This window comes from Dermacentor albipictus, chromosome 4, assembly GCF_038994185.2.
Source record: "Dermacentor albipictus isolate Rhodes 1998 colony chromosome 4, USDA_Dalb.pri_finalv2, whole genome shotgun sequence".
NCBI lineage: Eukaryota > Metazoa > Arthropoda > Arachnida > Ixodida > Ixodidae > Dermacentor > Dermacentor albipictus.
This window is the reverse complement of record NC_091824.1, coordinates 177543913-177562160: the sequence shown is the minus strand read 5'-3', so window position 1 is coordinate 177562160 and position 18248 is coordinate 177543913. Positions and strand designations below refer to the sequence as shown.

Sequence of the window (18248 nt, the reverse complement as noted above, 5' to 3'; positions counted from 1 at the left end):
TTCATTAGTCTAGCGCACGACGCCAGCATCACAGCGAGCGGGTACCCAGCCGTTCTCAACCTCTCAACTTGCTCAAAAAATGCAATCTTTACAGTGTGGTGACATGACTTCAACAACGCTGACCGGAAACACGAAATGACTATCCCATTCTTCACAAGCCTGGAATGGTTTGAGGCATAGTTCATTAGCGGTTTTCCAGCTCGGGAAAAATGTAATATTGGGAAATGTAATATTGACGTGCTCTCTTGACTTGATCGCGCAGATCTGCGGGTATCATATGCGCTATAGGCGTGCTCAGTTTGACTAGATCGTGCAGATCTGTGGGTATTTAAGCAGGTAGTCCATCAAAAATAATACCAGTTGTTAGAAAGCGCTCGTCCTTGTGTTGCCCCTATTCTTCGTCCTTGTTTGTTTGCGCACAAAAAGTTTTAAGAGGAAAAAGAAATACGCAGAACGTGTAGCGCGCTTGAAACGACTGAATTGGATATTTTAGGATGCAATAACAACTTTCACCTCGAAAGCCATGCCCTTAATTTAGAAATGTAGGGGTGGATTAGCTAATGTATAATGAGCGAGGTAATTAACCCACAAACCTTATTCTGGTGATAGAAGAGCGCAGCAGGTTGAATGCCGCAGGTCTCCTAATCGTATATTGCACAAGTTTTTTTTTTTTGAAAAGCTCGGCTAAAATTAGATGGAACTCCATGGATATATCAGCCGAGGTATACCGACGCAGCAGCAGGATCCACGCCATACACCGGTTGTGGAGGGAGGGTTATTATACAAACGAAGCTTATCTTTATATGTGCGCCGAAGACAGAGGCAAGCGCAATAGACGAAAAGGTAGCCATCGGGTGTTTATTCACTCGCAGTTAAATTACGCAGTCACACACTTGCACACACTTGCACACAAATCGTACGTTTGCATATACACCTACGATGCCCAGCTAGCTAGCTGATCACTTAGAAGCGATAATATTCGTTCTGTGACCATGAAAGCAAACAGATAACAGAATCAAATAAAGTAGGTATCTCTTCTGTGTGTAAAATTTACTGTACAAGAAGGAAACATCAAAAGATCACATTCTTTCACGAGAGGCACACGAGCTCCTAAAGGCACACGTCACAATCTTTCGCGCAACAAAACACATCGAAAAGCAGTTTCGATACTCTACAGTCAAACAGTTGTGTGAAAGCTGTAGTCGGTGGCGAGTTCTTTCGCTGGTGAAGCTAGGCATGTCGAGCGCTAAAGCATGATACCAGTGAATGAAGTAGTCACCAATAGCCTCCCTTTGAAGCACCGTAGCCGCCGCCACCGCCCTTGGATCCTGTTTGGCCGCCGCCACCGTGATGCGCTCCTCCAAAGGCAGCTTTGCCGGCGCCAGAGCCATGCGTACCAGATCCGGGATAGCCCCCCGCTCCACCGTAGCCACCGATGTAACTGCCACGGTGGCCTTCGGAAGGTCCACCTCCGTAGCTGCTACCGTAACCTCCGGCGAGACCACCACCATTTGCTCCAGCTCCTCCATAGCCATCCTTCACACTGAGCCCACCGTGATGTCCTCCATCAAATACGCCCTTGCCGATGTAACCTGATGATCCGTAACTACCCTTTCCTCCACCGAGGCTGCCTCCAAGACCACGTCCAGCATTGTGGTGATTTGCACCAGTACCGGGTCCACCACCTCCGTGGTGCACGCCGTTCGACAGACCTGTGCCATAGCTTCCGTGGTGGTTACCCCCCAGACCAGCGGACACAGCTGGGCCCACGTTTGCATATCCGCCCGACGACGGTCCGTATCCGGAGGGCCCTCCTCCGTATCCTCCGCCGGACAAACCTCCTCCGTATCCTCCGCCGGACAAACCTCCCCCGTATCCTCCGCCGGACGAAGCTCCTCCGTATCCTCCACCGGACAAACCTCCTCCGTATCCTCCGCCGGACGAACCTCCTCCGTACCCTCCGCTGGACGGCGCTCCTCCGTATCCTCCACCGGAAGGCACAAACCCGCCGGCTGAGGTCCCACGAGGGAAGCCCCCGCCCTCGCTGTCGGATAGTGGGACTTTCAGAACAATAACCTTGGCCGGTATGGTCACCGCGTTGCCCGCGATTCCGCCAGGAACAGCTCCAGCGGTGCTTCCTCCTCTGCCAGCTCCAGCGCCGCCAGCGTATCCTACTCCAACGAGTCCGGCACCGGTAATTCCTCCTTCGTTGCCGTAGCCCCCTACTCCAGCGCCAGTGAGCCTAACGCCTCCAATGCCACCACTCGGTCCAGCAGCGCCGAAGAGCGACGCGCCAGTGTACCGGCTTCCGGAATGCTTATTACCATTAGATTTTGCGTATCCCGAAAGGCCGCCCGGTGCTCCGCCATAACTGCCACCGGTGCCGTCGCCACCATAGCCACCAGTACTGCCGCTGTATCCACCTGCTGCCCTTCCGTAGCTTGAACCTCCGCCGTATCCTCCGACGGGCGCGAAGCCCCCGCCAGAGTAGCCACCATGGTGGCCTGCACCGCCTAGGCTGTAGCCGCCGGAGGAGTAGCCATATCCGTGAGCCGTCTTTGCAGCGCCTCCCGCAGCAGGGCCGGCGCCTCCGAGACCGCCGCCGTAGCCACCAGCGTGATGGCCGCCGATGCTGTCAGCGCCGTAGCCGCCAGTAGAAGAACCATAGCCAGCAGCTCCGTAGCCGCCAAGGGATCCGCCGGCGTATCCGCCTCCCGAGTAGCCTCCGCCGCCAGCACCAATGTTACCCGCCAGGGCAGCGCCCACCAGGGCAGACAGCAGCGCGAGTGCAGCGTGCTGCGAGGACAGAAGGCGGGTTACAGTTGGCCGGAATACCGTAAGCACTCTGCCGGTAGCGCCGCTCGCGCCTATAGCAACGGCACGGGGCGCTTCTTACGGTAGTAGCTCGAAAAAAAACTGGCCCTGTGCCGCGCAGTACGTATGCGAATGCCGGGGTGAGGTTGCTTCAGATGGTTACATGGCCAGCCCAGCTCTGTTTGTTCCCCTAACGTTGGCCACACTGCTCTCTTCCTGTCTCTTAACGTTACGCCTAACATTTTTTGTTCCATCGCTATTTGCGCGCTCTTTAACTTCTTCTCGAGCTTCTTTGTTAACCTCCAAGTTTATGCGCCATATGTTAGCACCGGTAGTATTTGACGATTGTACACTTTTCTTTTCAACGATAGTGGTGAACTCCCAGTCAGGATTTGGTAATGTGTGCCGTATGCACACCAATCCATTGATTATTATTTTTTTTTAGATGTCCTTCTCGTGATCAGGGTCTCCTGTGAGTAACTGACCTATATAAGCGTACTCCTGCACATGCTCTAGAAGCTCACTGGCGATCATGAATTCTTGTTCCTTTGCCAGGCTATTGAACGTTACCTTTGTTTGCTGCATGTTATTCTTCAACCCTACTCTTACACTTTCTTGGTTAAGGTCCTCAATCATTTGTTGCAATTCATCCCCAGTCTTGCTAAACAGGACAGTGTCATTTGCAAACCGATGGTTACTGAGATATTCGCAGTTGATCCTCACTCCCTTATTCCTAAGCCTTCCCAGTCTAATAGCGGGAATACTTCTAAGCATGAAGTGGAAGTGAATAGCATTGGAGATACTGTGTCTCCTTGCCACAATTTCTCCAATGCTATTCACTGCATTGACATGTCGGCATTCTCAAGAAGACACAGCGGATTTAGGAAATTGTGTAGATGATGGCGCCAGATTTCCATCTAAGTACGATTGCAAGAAACTCTGTAGACCTCTCCTGGGGTACGTCACATCGCGCCGGCGACGTCACAGCGTGACGTCACCGGCGCACGTGCAGTGGCCCTGGTTGACAAAACAGCCGCGCAGTGCTTAGTGTAGGTGGGCACCACGTGGACGCGCGTTTTTCTTTCTTCTTTTCTTTCTTTTTTTAACGTGAATCTCCACAGGGTTTTTGCCAGCTAGATTAGCAGTATTGTGTGTCGGAGAATATCGGCATGGGGTAAACTGCGTGCTGAAAGTCTGGCGACGCTGGCCTTTTTTACATGCGAACATGAACCACGCGGTGGTCTGTGATGGAATGTGCGATGAAGAATATCGGCTTTTCCATGAAGTGCGCCATGTTTTTGCGGTGTGGTAAAGTGTGCGGCGAAAAACAGCGACGATATCGGCTCATCTTTGCATAGGGAAACGGACCACACTGCGTGTGTGTGTGTGTGTGTGGGTGCCTTCGTGCGTGCGTGCGTGCTACGCGAGTAGCAATGCGAGACTCGAATGTGAAACTGTGAATGTGTGTTGCATGCAATAAGGCCACTCTTGGAGATCAGGCGCTGTTAGAACTTCAGGACATGTATTCTTGAACAGGTGAGAATGAATGCGATGCGATTGCTAGTGAGCGCATGTATGTAGGTGTCACCTGCGCTGTGTGCCCAAAAAAAGAAGAAAAGGAAAAAGAAACCTTCGTGTGAGCATAATCTATCGGCTGAAAGGTATGACTATAAATGAGCCCTTAGCATGTTTTGACCACTGCCAAAGTATGCGCGTATACATTTCACCACAAGGAATGCGCTGAAATTGTCACGTTTTGGCGCAGATCTCACGGATATTAACTAAAACAGAACTTTGAATTGAGCGGAAGACCGCTCAAAGATAGTCGCTGAACGAAGTAGTGATGGACAAGTGCGTGCTGCTACCCGACAATACGATAGGAACGAAGCAGCTAATAAGCGGACCAGACGCGTGCATTCCAGTACTGCCCTCACAGGCTACAAGAGAAACAAGCGCATCAAGTCTCATCATTGAGCTTTTCGGGTAGTCTGGTTCCTAAACTTGGCATTTGATATAATCAGCGCCGATGCATAGGCCTGTTAGCTACTTCCGCCGAAAGTGCCAGCACACGTTCGTTAATGTGAATAGGAAATGGTGTGAAACGCGTTGAAGTAGCGAATATTATATGTGCGGTCAGCAAGGAATCGATCGATCAAAATCAGACCCAGGTGGTGATTTTGAGACGGCACCATCACGAACGACAGGTGCGTCAGGGGACGCGAGGGAATTTTAAGAAGCGCCTGCTACGTTTCTGGACTCCGCAGCCGAAAGTGCTTTCGGAAACCGGAAGCGCGCCAGGGGCCGCCACGTCGCGCTCTTGGAGCAGCACTCACCTAATCGGCAGTGCCGTCATAACCACTGGAACGTCGTAGCAGTGCGGACGCGGGTGTAGGACCAAGTCCAGTCTGGCCCGTGCCGACTCCTCCGGTGCGCAGTGGCTGCGGCCTGTTTCGTCGTTGCGGAAGCGAGAGGGGCAGAATGCGGTCGCTCCTACACCGAGAACCGGTTGCGAGAGCGGAAGCGGGCCGCTCCCACCGTCTGCCAGAGCCTTCTCACGGGAACGAGCACGCGGCTTTGTATGCGCATGTTTCCGCAGGCTACAGTGCTGTGGCGCGTCGCATCACAATGGCCGTGCTCAAAACGGCGACAAAAGACTTCCGTGCGGAGTTGGCAACAGTTCACTGTAGTCTGGCACGCAACACGGCAGCGCTTTTTAGGCGCGCTCGACCGTCATTGTTCCGAGCGATTGCGACTGCACGTAATGCACAAGACAGCCGACGAGTACGCAGCCTATTCAGCGCAGCCAACAGACAGCTGCGCTTCTCATCGGTTGGTTGCCATCTTGGGCTATGGCTTCTTTAGACCTACCCGGATCCTGTCTCACAAAAACGTGCTAATTCATCGGGCGTTCCCTATCCAATTTGTCAACGGCATACGACGCTGCGCCCCAGGCGCTAAATGAAGCCCCTGCCGATCAGCACGAAACGATTATCCCGCTTCTTTCGGTATATCTACGCGCATGGTTCACCAGCCATTTACGTGCGCGATCTTGTTGCATGTAAGTAGGCGCAACCCAACGAGCTTCGCGTAGCCTTCTTGTATGCAATCGAAGGTATGGCCATCGACGGCGGTAAGTTGACAGAGCGTCTGGCTTGAGTGTTGTTTATAGCAGGCAGTGACCTCTGCCCTGCAATCTAACAGCGCGTGCGTAGGAGGAACTGACGAGAAGAGTGGCTATATATATTCCGGGTGATACAACAGCCCTTTAGATGGTAGTCGTCGCAAGGGGAGGAAGAACGTCGAAATAGCAGCCAATTACTCCCCCAAGCGGATGATGGAAGATGAAGGCTTCCTTGACCGTGTTCGTGAGTGCATATTCGTATTGCTAGTAGCTACTCCTTTCCATCTGTTGTGAACATTACATATAGGTTCAGTTAGCTTATAACAGAAAACTGCTCTGTATTTCCACTGTCTCCTTGGAGACATCGTAGCCGCTGTTGATTTTTCCGTAGCTGTTATCAGACATGCACCATAGGGAAAATTCGCGGGCATAATTGTAAAGGTATCCCCTCCCGTAAAGGAATCGCGAACAAGTTGTGAATGATCCTCGAATGTATTTGGAAACAATGCAAGTAAACAGCTACTACATACGTCACTGGGCGTCCTTTACTCCACATCATTTCTATAACCCTTCACTATAATCAGCCTAAAACCAATATAACCATTCGCACTTTGCTGCGAGGTCCTCCGGCTGAGAAGGAATATAAGACTTGTAGTAACTTAATTGCAATACGCGTCCTTGAAAAGGTAGCGACACCAATAAATATATACAGCGTGTTTCAGTGAACACTTTCAAAAATCATTATGAGCTGCCTGTGGCCGATATCACAATTCTAGTTCACGAGCTGGTCTACTCGAATCGACGGAAAATACTTGCAGAAAAAATTGAAATGCAAAAGCGACTAATTAATAAACATTCATTAATTAAGTTTCTAACTAATTGCATTATGGCCCATATTGCAATTTACAAATTCTAGCCATGGAGTTCTCAAGGCGGATCCACTTGGAATGAATTCTCAGGACGACACCAGTTTCGAGGTATAAATTCCCGAACTTCGCGGAGAAATGCATAGGCGTTCCAGTTAATTTGTTAACAAAACGTCGTTTCATGCACTGCAGCACACAAGTAACTGGATAACGCCAATGCATTTCTACGCAGTTTGGGAATTAACATTTTGAAACTAGTGTCGTCCTGAGAATTCGTTCCAAGTGTATCCGCCTTGCGAAGACCACTGCTAGAATTTGTAAATTGCAATATAGGTCATAAGATAATTAGCTAAAATGTAATTAGTGAATTCGTGCTAATTAGCCTATTTTGCATTTATATTATTTTTTGTGCGAGTAGTGTCGAGCCGATGGGCTCATCAACTAGAATTGAGCGATCTGCCACACGCAACCTTTCGAAAATATTGAGTGTTCACGAAAACACCCTATATCCCTATTCTATATATATATATATATATATATATATATATATATATATATATATATATATATATATACGTGTGTGTGTGTGTGTGTATGCGCACATTTCTTGTTGCTCAAAACGTTTAATAATAAAAGTCGTTACGAGGAAAGAATACCAAATTGAAGATGGAAAAGTGCGTCATAAAAACTTGGTTTCAGTCACAGAGATGCTACATAACAGAACTTACGCATACACTGGTGCCCACAGCGAAAATGTGTCATAAGGTTAACATCTGATGAGCACAGTTCACGAATATGATGGAAGCTGCGCAGAAGTTACGAGCAGGCATACTTGCTTACAATCCTTAATTTGATCCTAATTTGCCGTTTTATATGTGAAAGATTTTACGTCAGTGATATTTCCAGCGCTTCATAGGACAAAGAAACACCGTAGAAGAACAGAAAAGGGGACGGGACAGAATGGACGTTGGACGTTGGAGCTAATTTTATTGCATTCGAAAACTACACCGTAAAAAGGGCTACCGCAAGGTACTCAACCACACACACACACACACACGAAAAAAAAACATAGCGCATATGTCTTGTCTTTGTTGTTTAACCAAATATATCGCTGCTAAAGCGCTTAGTGCGCATTCCATAATTCAGTAAGTTTTCCTTACGATACATGTGGAAATTAAATAGAACTTATGTGGAAGCCATACAGGTTCCGGAAGAAATATGCGGTAAACACAATGAAATCATATGGAACACTTGAAAGTGCACACGAAACGTTTCAGCCGAGATTTGACATTGAAAAGAAAGATTTCATACAGTAACTGTGTGTCATATGCTTCCCAGTGTCTTAGGCATAATGAGAGTTATTCAGCGTATGATATTGACCTTTAGCATAGAGCGTTACCCTAAGATCAAAGAAAACAAGCTTCATGTGAAGGAGTTTAGAAGAGTTCTTTGAATGAAGCAAAGGACGCAGTCGGAGCTCCTATACTTTGTCCTGCACCCTCTTGAGCCGCGAAGCTTTATTAGCCTCTTCCGTGAACATTGTGGGCCGATACTGCAGAATGGGTTCATGTACCACTGCCGGAATAAAGAAGTAGAGGCAAGAATTGAGGAAGTAGGCAACAAAAGTACTCGAGTGTGGCGAAAGTGAAAGGCAACAAAATGGGACCAGAGCCTGCATTGAGCGAGAAGGAGCATCGAGTGATATAAACGTGCAGAGGAGGCAAAGAAAGTTTCGTGAACGTAAAAGAACGCTTCGCTTGTATCACACGCGGGCCGTCCGCCGATCGGTTATTCCCTCTCGTTGTTGCGTGGCGCACTTCCAGGGGCGGTTCTGCATTGGATGATTTACTAAACCGACGTGCCATATTCTGTGACGTCGCAGGCAGTTCATCTTGTACAGCTGCATTTACGCGTGCGACATTGGCTTTCTGACTGGAAGCGGGGCTCTCTTTAGACGAAGGGCGCCCGTGCCTTTTTTTTTTGAAATTTTACCTGCTTTCCCGGTTGAGCAGTCATTTCGAATTTTACAGGCACGATTGTCACCGCGTGGTCTACGCGCTCCCTTTTGTGTCAATTCATAAGTGCCAGTTTGTTTCTTCACCAAAGCGTGGATTCTCGGCAGAAGCAAGAACCAGAGTTCAAGAAAGCGTCCGTATGAGAAAGCGTAAGCACCAGCAAGTCCTTCAGGGAAAGGAGGGGCAGGCCACTCCCCTAGATCCGACAGTGCCTGCGGGTCCTGATTCGCGTTCGTGGAGCGCTACTTTTCGCTAGTATTCCCTTAAAGAAAAGTCATGAGCAATTTTGGTTATGTGCCACTCAAAGCAAAGAGTGACAGCCTATGTCTATACTAACTGGTGGATTTATTTCGAAATATTTGCTTCTTAAGAAGCATTCATCGTAAAATATTTGCTTGGTAAAAAACATTACTCGTACGCTTGACACAGGCTTACTCAGGATTTCGTTTTCTCTTGAAGCGCACCTCAAGGAAAGTGCTGGAAGACAGTAACTCGTGTCAAGCTCCGTCTGTATTACGTCATTGCTGTATACATCCAAAAAAGAAACAACGCTCGAAGTCTGTCGTTAGACGGTGAGTTGTACCTAGCTGTTCGCGTTTTGAGAGGGCGATGAAACACGGCAAGCGAGCTCAATGGAGCAACCGAGACGACAGGGGCGTAGAAACAACCACAACCTTCCGCGCGGCTTCCGAGCGTCCAGGTGAGGCGTTACCCTGGTAACCTAAAGATCTGCTCACTGCGTTATCAAAAATCTTGTCGTATTCCGCCCGTGCCGGATTTAATGCGCTGAAATTTCGGCGAAACTGATTGGCGCTTCATGTCCAATATTTTTTCCCACTTGTTATTCTTTTCACGTCAAATACTCAAGGACATCTTAGCTTAATGTCAATAAAACAGCCCGCGCAAATTCCCATATATTTGGCTCAACCCGGGGCCGTTCATCATGCCAATTGGTCGGAGAAATAATTTGCTCCTCGCTAATCAATCATGCTCAACTGACACTATGAGGACAGCACAGCGAAATTACGATGAGTAATTCGCTCATGCAACATGTGTGCGAATACAGGGAGTGTGAGGCGATGTGTAGGGGGGCGAAAGCAGCACGAGTGGGACAACCCTCCCACCCTGTGGACGCTTGCTTTCTTTGCTGCCGCTTACGGACGAATTGCGATGAATGACTTCTCATTGATCGTCACTCCCGATCCGAGTCGTTGTATCGTACACAAAGACCACCTTCTCGCATCCAATACGAAGTTGCTTGGAAATTGCCACCGGCATCGTGTCACTGAAGCTATGGAAATGACTCGTTAAAAGCCATTGTTAGTGATCGTCGCGGTAAGGCGGATTGGTACGTTCGACTACACGTGAGATGGGAGTTCGTAGTGGGACAAAACGCAGCTTTGTCTAGGATGCAGAAACTCCGTCACAGAGCGCAGTACTCTGGTAAGTCGCTTACTGTTTTTTTTTTTCTAGAAATCGATTTCTACCGTCGCACTGAATCAGCCGTAGCGAATGCCTGACTACTCTCGACCCCGCTCGCACTCACCATGATCAAGTGGGCGTGTTCCTCTCAGGCGCGGCTGCAACGGCTAAAGCAACCCCTCGAGTGTTCTCCATGGGCCGCCGCCAGAGGCTTTTATACCCGGCACTCATCCGAAGACACTTTCCACGCTGCATCTCGCTCGCCTGCTTGGCAGGGCCTCGCTAATCGCGCCATCGCGTTTCCCTTTCTACCGTCCGGCCGCCGCGTTAGCCGCTCCTCTCGGCCTTCTCGCTGTTCGTCCGGGCGTCTTCGGTTGCCCCGGTGACTCTCCGCCTCAAGATTCTCCGCGCTTACGCACACTGCGCAGCCCACCCACAAGAAGGTTAGCCGTATTAAGTGGGTCACCTTCGGAGCGTAAATTTCTGCTGAGCAATTACCAACCTTCGTCTTGTATTCCGTTCGGCCACACCGCGGCTGACAGGAGAACGTCGCGGCGCCCGGACACTCTCTCGCTCAAGCTTTTTTTTTTTTTCGTCTCGCGTGTTTCATTCGACGCCCACCTTCGAGCGTGCCTCCAACACTGCACGCTCTTCCATCAGCGTCTCGGACGACCATCTTGGACACGTGTGGCCGCTGCAGAATGAGCGGCGCCGCGCGATAATGAGCGCACCTTGTCGGTTCGTTTTGTCTCCCTGTTGGCGGCGCAACGTGTTCCTCTACTGTTGACCATGGCCCGATCGCATGCGGCAGAAAGGCTCATAAAATCAACCTTGCATGCTACGCATATGATTCGCCATTAGGCCAGGAATTGTGGGCACGAAACTTAGCTACATTAAACGAAATTAGCCTCGCTCAGTCGCTGACATGAAGGAAGAGCTCAAGTAGATAATACCATCATAAAGGGAGTATCATACGAAAGACTCGACGTGGCCAGTGACGACAAAACCTTAGTACCGAACGATGCAGAAAAAAAAATGTCGGATTCACCCTTAGTAATCGAAAAATTAAGGATGAGAAAACCATTGCAATGAGAATTAAAGGGACACTTTAGCGGTGGAACACGTTTTGCGGCATGCATTCCATTGCTTGATTAATTTATTGATCGACCGGCCAATGAATAGACGGTGTTTAGGACCCAAAAGCAACACAGCGCGTCGCTTCTTGGATGAGCGTTCGTTCCGCCAATTCCGAGTGATGTTCAAGCTTAGACACTGAAGACCTTTCGGACGCTTCAGTTATTTCCGTGTTGCCAGTGGCGAACATAATTTCCATTATCGGGCCGCGCGCGAAGACGTCGATGTCTGTGTGAGTTTGCACCGTATACAGAAAAAGACGAAGAGAGACAGGGAGGTTAGATATTGCACAGACCGGTTGGATACCCTGTGCTAAGGTAAGAGGGTAAACGGAATTAAGGATGATAGAAGTAGAATAAGCGCGCCGCGCGTTGTGTAGGCAGGCCTCGACGTCAGAATGAACCCGCCGATGTGATTCAAAGGCGTCCGTCTGTCAAGTCATCGCTTTTTGACCAGCCTTTCTAGCTTCCGGTTCTTTGTGTAACCTTGCAAATAAGCGCGATTTATTTATTCTACATGATCTCCAATATCTGCCCGGGCTCTCTTCAGCGATCGACCCGATCCATCTGCTGGCCGCCGGGCCTAGGAACCTGGAAGACGCTCTAACGGGGCCTCCGGATTCCGTCGGACGTTATGTCATCCCTCAAACATCAAAACATCAACAAGGACTGTGTTATCCAAGAAGACCCCGACGTGAAATAATTTCAGGGTGACCTGTCTACAGCAAAGCCCATGTCTATATGTACAGACCTGCGTGACGCTTGGCAAACGAAATGTTCAGCACCCGCCCCGGTTGCCGCTAACCCTATAGTGACGCAACCGGGTATTACACCTTGCCGGTGTGGCGTTGGTTGAAAGTTGCACATGCCTCTTGTGACACACATTATGCTGCGACGAAGGTGGCAGTTGGCCGTTTAGGTAGGGAAGAAGTGCTTCGCACGGCATTCATTTTGATCGAAACCTTTTTTGCCTGTTCCCAACACATTTTAGGTATTGCTTGCTGGCTGCTTGTCTCGCACAACTGACCCCTACTGGACATAGTGAAAACGTGCACTAGATTTAATACACAACCGAGGCGGCCGGGAGCGGCTGGTGATGTATGGAAGTGCGGGCACGAGCTCCATTACCAACACGCCGCCGTTGGCCTGGCGTCATCGTCATTCCACCAACTTCGTGCCATTGCGATCATTCTATCTTTCTGATGTCATCGTCATCCTTCCGCCGTCTTCACCCTGTAGTCAACGCGTTCTTATATTGTCACCATACCGCCGCCGTCATTCCATCACTGTGATTGCGTCGTCGCCATACACTCGTCGTCATCCTAGCGACATCACACCATTGTCGTCACGCCGTCGTGCAGTCGTAGTCCTACACTTGCCATCATTCCGGCTCGCCATCCCATCGCCATAATCAGTCCAGCTTCGTCATCTCATTGTGGACGTGCCGTCGTCGTCATACAGTCGCCATCGTCGACCTTGCTTGACTGTAGTCATTCCAGCGTCGCCACGAAGCCACCGTGGTCGTGTGGTGGTCGCCGTGCCGCCGTGGGCATTCCATCGTCGTCATGCCATTGTCGTCCTATAGTTGTCGCACCATCGTCATTGTACAGGCGTCATCATTTCTTCGTCGTCATGCGTGTGATGCGCACGTACGATCGAGCGTCCCAACTTTAACGAGGCGGTTCACGTTGAAAATGTGTCCCACTTTAACGAGACAGAGAAGGTGGGGGGTCCTCTTTATTGGATCTTGGAGAGATTTGTCTGGCGGTACGTGTAGCATGCTACTTCAGAAGGGTAGGATGAAAAATGGATCTCTACACAGAGTTGCAGTCAGTGCACCCTCCCCCCCCCCCCCCCGACACAGGCGTAAAACCTACAAAACACACTAAAATACTTTACAGTCTGAAGTATATCTCATTGAAACCAGTGTCCCCGATGAAGTTTAAAAGTGCCTGATAAGTGGTTGCTAAACAGTTACTGCGTTCTTCGCAAACAGCGATGAAAGCTTGGCATTAGCCAATTACCGCAGCGCATCGCTTCCGGATATATCTTAAGAGGAAGCTTTAGCTCGGGTGCTCCTATATAAATACATGTAAAAGGAGAATTCGTTTTTCTCGGCAACCACTGCACTAAATTTGACTAGGTTTGCTGCATTTAAAAGAAAAGCTTAAAATCTAGTGACTGTTGGTTTCGAATTTTCGAGTTAGGCCTTCAATATTTTATAAAAAATTGACGAAAATTGCAAATATTCAGAAAACGAAACTATCAAGTTTACAACTCTGTAACTCAACAAGAAAAAGTGATATCGCAATTCTGTAAATTGTATCTGATAGCAGATCTAAAGCGGACAAAATTGATATGTTACATAAGAACCTCGAAAAATGTAATAATATGTAATTACAACTTTTGTAGAACCCTCGTAAACAATGTAACAAATTCACGTAAGATGTAAAATGACATATAATATTTGTCCGCTTTGAATTATCTAATGGATGCCGTTTACAGAACCGCGATATCTGTTCTTGATGCAGAGCTATTAGTTTGTAAACTTCATGCTTCTATTTTTTTCAAACTTCTGAATTTTTGAAAATCTTTCTAACAAAATTCAAGCCCTAAATCAAAATTCTGCTTCCAACAGTCACTAGAATTTATCTTACTCTCTCAAATGCAACAAATTTCATCAAAATCGGTCCAGGGGTTATCTCATAAAAACGTTTTTGCGTTTTTACATGTATTTGAATAGACCGCGTCGGAGTTGGGCCCGAGCTAAAGCTTCCTCTTAACGCGAAAGCCTTAAAAGGCAACTCCGGTGATTTTTTGATGTCAACGGATGTCGATGAAATTCGCTGGGTACATTCCTCTGAACACTTACGTCGTGTCCTTAAAAAAAAGCAGGTTTGTGAGTTGCGCAGATTTTTTACAAATGAATTTGATTAATTGCCTCGAACACCCTACCTTGCCTCCTCCTCAGTTACAGTCCACATTGCGCATGACGTCAGGAATGTTCCCTGCTGTGCATGCCGGGATCATGCAGACGAGCGACGAGAGCGTCGAGGAGTCGACGATCGTGAGCTAGTGCGTGGCGTGAGAAGTTGCTTTCGCGAGCAGTTGCGTTCCCTGCAGACGTGTAAGAGGTGTGAGGTGAGTGGTGTTGCGTTGTTGGCTGCACGAACTTCAGCCCTCGCCATCCGCACACACAGTTTGTGCCGACGCCGATCGCGTTAGGCCGAGGTTAAGCCTATATGTCACAGCGGCGTATAGTTCATGCGTCTGTTGCTGGCGGAGCTGAGTGACTGACCTGAAGCTTATTGAGCCATCAGGATGACGAAAACTCCTTCTGTAGTTCAGTTTTGCCCATACGGATTTGAAATAGACCATTCCGCATTTCGTACAGTGCACATACAAAAAGCGAGAAGCGACGACACGGAGAAGTATCGACATCGGTACGTCGCCGTTTTCGACGGAAAGCTGCCCGCTGCACTCACCGGCAATGCCCTAAATTAAATTCGACTACGAAGAGGGGTGTATTTTTACGTGTTGTCATGCCGACCCATTATTTAGCTCCCGAGATGCTCTGATTGCCTCGTATCCCAAATGGGCAGCAAGCGTAGGCCCCTTCGAAACAGCAGCGTAAACAGCCGCTTCGTTCAACTGCCAACGATGTCTACACTGGCATCGGCGTTCCCGCGAGCAAACTACGCGTTTTCTAAATGAACCATCACACGCGCAAAATATTCATCTATGTCCACTTTACGTAACATATTGCGTGTGTCAAGAGAATACGAAGAATGATAAGTAGCCCCCCCCCCCCCTCCCAGCATAACGCTCCCGTACTACAGTCTCCCGCTCGCTGTTTTCGAAGGTGCGTGGTCGCTCATAGTGCGATTCAGAGTGATGCAATGGCGCTTACATGTGCAAAATCTGCCTGTTTTGATATGTTCTGTCATTAATTGATGTCAACGATGAGCGCTAGCATTATATGTCAAGCGAAGTGGTCGCTGTACCTGCCGATGTAAACAAATGCACCGGTAGTGCTTTGGACTGTCAGCGGCGTTCTTGCGGGACACAAATGCGGAAAGTCGTGCTCCACATCTTACTGTGAGCATGCGAAGCGTTTCCCTGAAAATGGATAAAACACCTAATATAGCAAGCAGCACGTATAAAATTAGTGGTTTCGGCTACCCTTTTTCGGAGTTGTCGGACGATCTCGCCGCTGCCACCAGTTGTAAAGGTTGACGGTCGTAAAAACGAACTTGGGAGGAACTAGGCGTACAGGATTTATTTACATATATTTACATTAGAACAAGCTACATTCGACAGTTTAGCGTGGCTCCCAAATGGAGCACGCAAGACGAAGCATACAGCATGCGAGCACACAGCTCACGAGCACGATCACGAGCACACCTATAGCAGCCGACAAACAGCCACTTATAAACAGTCCGTGTTCCCTAGATCCCTAGGTGAGGGAAACGTTCGAGTCACCATAGCCGGCCCGCCTTTAAGGGAAGGGGTGATGGGGTTTACACGCACACATTCCGCACAGGTTTCACTGTCCCCTTCGAGGTGAGACGGGCACCGCAGAAATCGGGGCTTACGTGTTGAAAGGCGTCTCATTACCCGAGCTGACCACCGCAGCGTGGCCGCCGGTTGTCCATTATCTTGTGTCCTGTAGTCGCCACGAGTGTCAGCAGACTGTGACGAATCCTGGGGCCCACGTGCCGCAAAGCACCATTTTGTTAGGGAAGTTCTTCTTGCTGCTGAGAGACCATGAAGACCCGGCAAATCAACCAACAATACGTTGGGCGCCAAACGTGGCCAGCCCTGCTGCCGTCGCCGATTCTCCTAACGAAGCGCATGGTGGACTAACGCTGTCGTCCTCGCTGGTTCTCTGAAGGGCGCCGCCACCGCGGGTCGATCGAAGCACCTGCAGCGGGCTGAGATAGTTTTGCAGAGCAGTACCCCTGCAGGCCGATCCTAACACCTTGGTTTTCATGTTGCAGCACGATATGTAGGGCATGGGCGCTGGCTCTCGTGGTGGCGGGTCGAATGCCAACGGCTATTCATGGCTATCGAATTTGTCGGAATCATACCTGTCAATATTTGACACATCTGAAGAGCTGGTGCAGCTGACATTGTCACCCGAAAATTCGGCACGGTCACGATTCAGCCGAGCGTCTGCTCTTCGCTGCCAGCCAACGTGCCTTTGCGCTTTCTTGCTTATTTAAAATTATTTGCGAATTTTCGAAACAATTCTACCATCAGACGCGTGACAGCGTGGTCTCGGGGACCTAAATATTCTATTACCTTGACACGGTCAAAAAATTGCCGGAGTTAAGTGGCTCGTTCCAATGACTCATACCGGAGAAACGTGGCAAATAGTCCAGTGGAACAAGACTATCTTCATGAGCTATAGCTCATATCTCGTAAGCAAGCAAATATGCAATGGCTGAACATGAATGAAAAAAGAACGAAAGAAAGAAAGAACGTAAGAAGGGACGAAAGAACGAAGGAGAAAGCAAAGAGAGAACGAAAGAACCTTTAGGTAGTGCATTAGGTGCTCGTATGTGTCGTTGACGCGGTCGACCTGAACAGCGCCATACGTTTTCTTCACACTGCGGCTGTCTTGCAAGTCTGGAACCTCCGATGTATAACTTAATGCATTACTACGTGTGCAGCACGCTCCCGGCTTCACATGTTGGAGCAGTGTAATATGCTGCCAAACTTTATTATTTCTATGTTCTGCAATACATGCGGATACAAAACAAAAGATGCACAACGTAATCGGAGATGGAAGGGAGCTCAGCTAGGCTGCGTTGACTTTTCGTCGTCGTTCTGTTCTTCGCCTCCCCGTAACCATATATATGAACTGAATCAGATCAGTATATACAGCAACTTCAGATCCAAGCATGAACAAACATGCGTGCGAAAACGTTTACTTTGCTTCTGGAGTATCAGACTGAGTCCGGCCTTAGTCGGGAAAGATATAGGAGAGAGGCGGGAGAAGTGGTACAGCACCGTTATGTGTAACACCGTTTGAATTACGGGGTCGAAGGAAACCACCATAGACAGCGCCACAGTACATATAGTTTCCATAGTAATCTTTCGACGCTTTGTCCTGGAGATGTACAGATGAAGGCAAAATCTACTTTTAGACTGCACAAAGTTACTACTCTTCGTTATGATGCCACTTTCAAGCCAAAGAGCACGGCAAGTTTGCAGACGAATAAATATGTTGAGATCTTGCATTTCTGGACAACCTTCTGCCACTGTGCTCTTAAACTAAATCGACGACTCTTCTACATAAAAACTGATTTTGCTCTTTTCTGTGCGTCTTACATAAATTGTACAGCACAGCAGAGAGATCAGTTGGACGCTTATATCACGACTAGTGTGCAACGTGCCTTGGGTAAAATTTCAATCGCAAACATGCTCTTTATAATCAATTTTTTTTCTTGGATATTTCTAACTTTCTCCTAGATCATTTTTAGAACACAATTGTGAGATGAGATATACTATGGGATAAGAAAACTGGCCAAATAGTTGTGGCAAGGAAATGAAACCGTTCAAAAGACGGTTCAACTCCAATTCCTTGACATCACAATTGAATCAGCTGGAGGGTGACTTAACGCTCCTCAACAGTAAACGGCATAGCTTCCCAGCAATCAGCTCTGAAGTGGCACCAGTGAAGGTTAAACACGCACACGCACACACACACACGCACGCACACACACACACACCTCTGTTTACTCTCTCATACACATCGTTCTTTTTCTTTCTCTTAACGTTACGAATAACATATTTCGTTCCATCACTCTTTGCGCGCTCCTTAATTTTTTCTCGAGCTTCTTTGTTTACCTCCAAGTTTCTTCCTCCACCG

The 18248-nt window shown here is 48.6% G+C and overlaps 1 protein-coding gene across 1 annotated transcript; it reads right to left on the bottom strand.

Moving 5' to 3' along the window:
- Positions 1-832: 832 nt before the first annotated feature.
- Positions 833-10493, bottom strand: LOC139046750 (uncharacterized). The gene is made up of 2 exons (XM_070537865.1): positions 10363-10493; positions 833-2796 (listed from the first exon to the last, which is right to left on the bottom strand). Exons 1-2 carry the CDS (start codon positions 10363-10365, stop codon positions 1276-1278), a joined length of 1524 nt encoding a protein of 507 aa, XP_070393966.1. The 5' UTR covers positions 10366-10493; the 3' UTR covers positions 833-1275.
- Positions 10494-18248: the final 7755 nt, after the last annotated feature.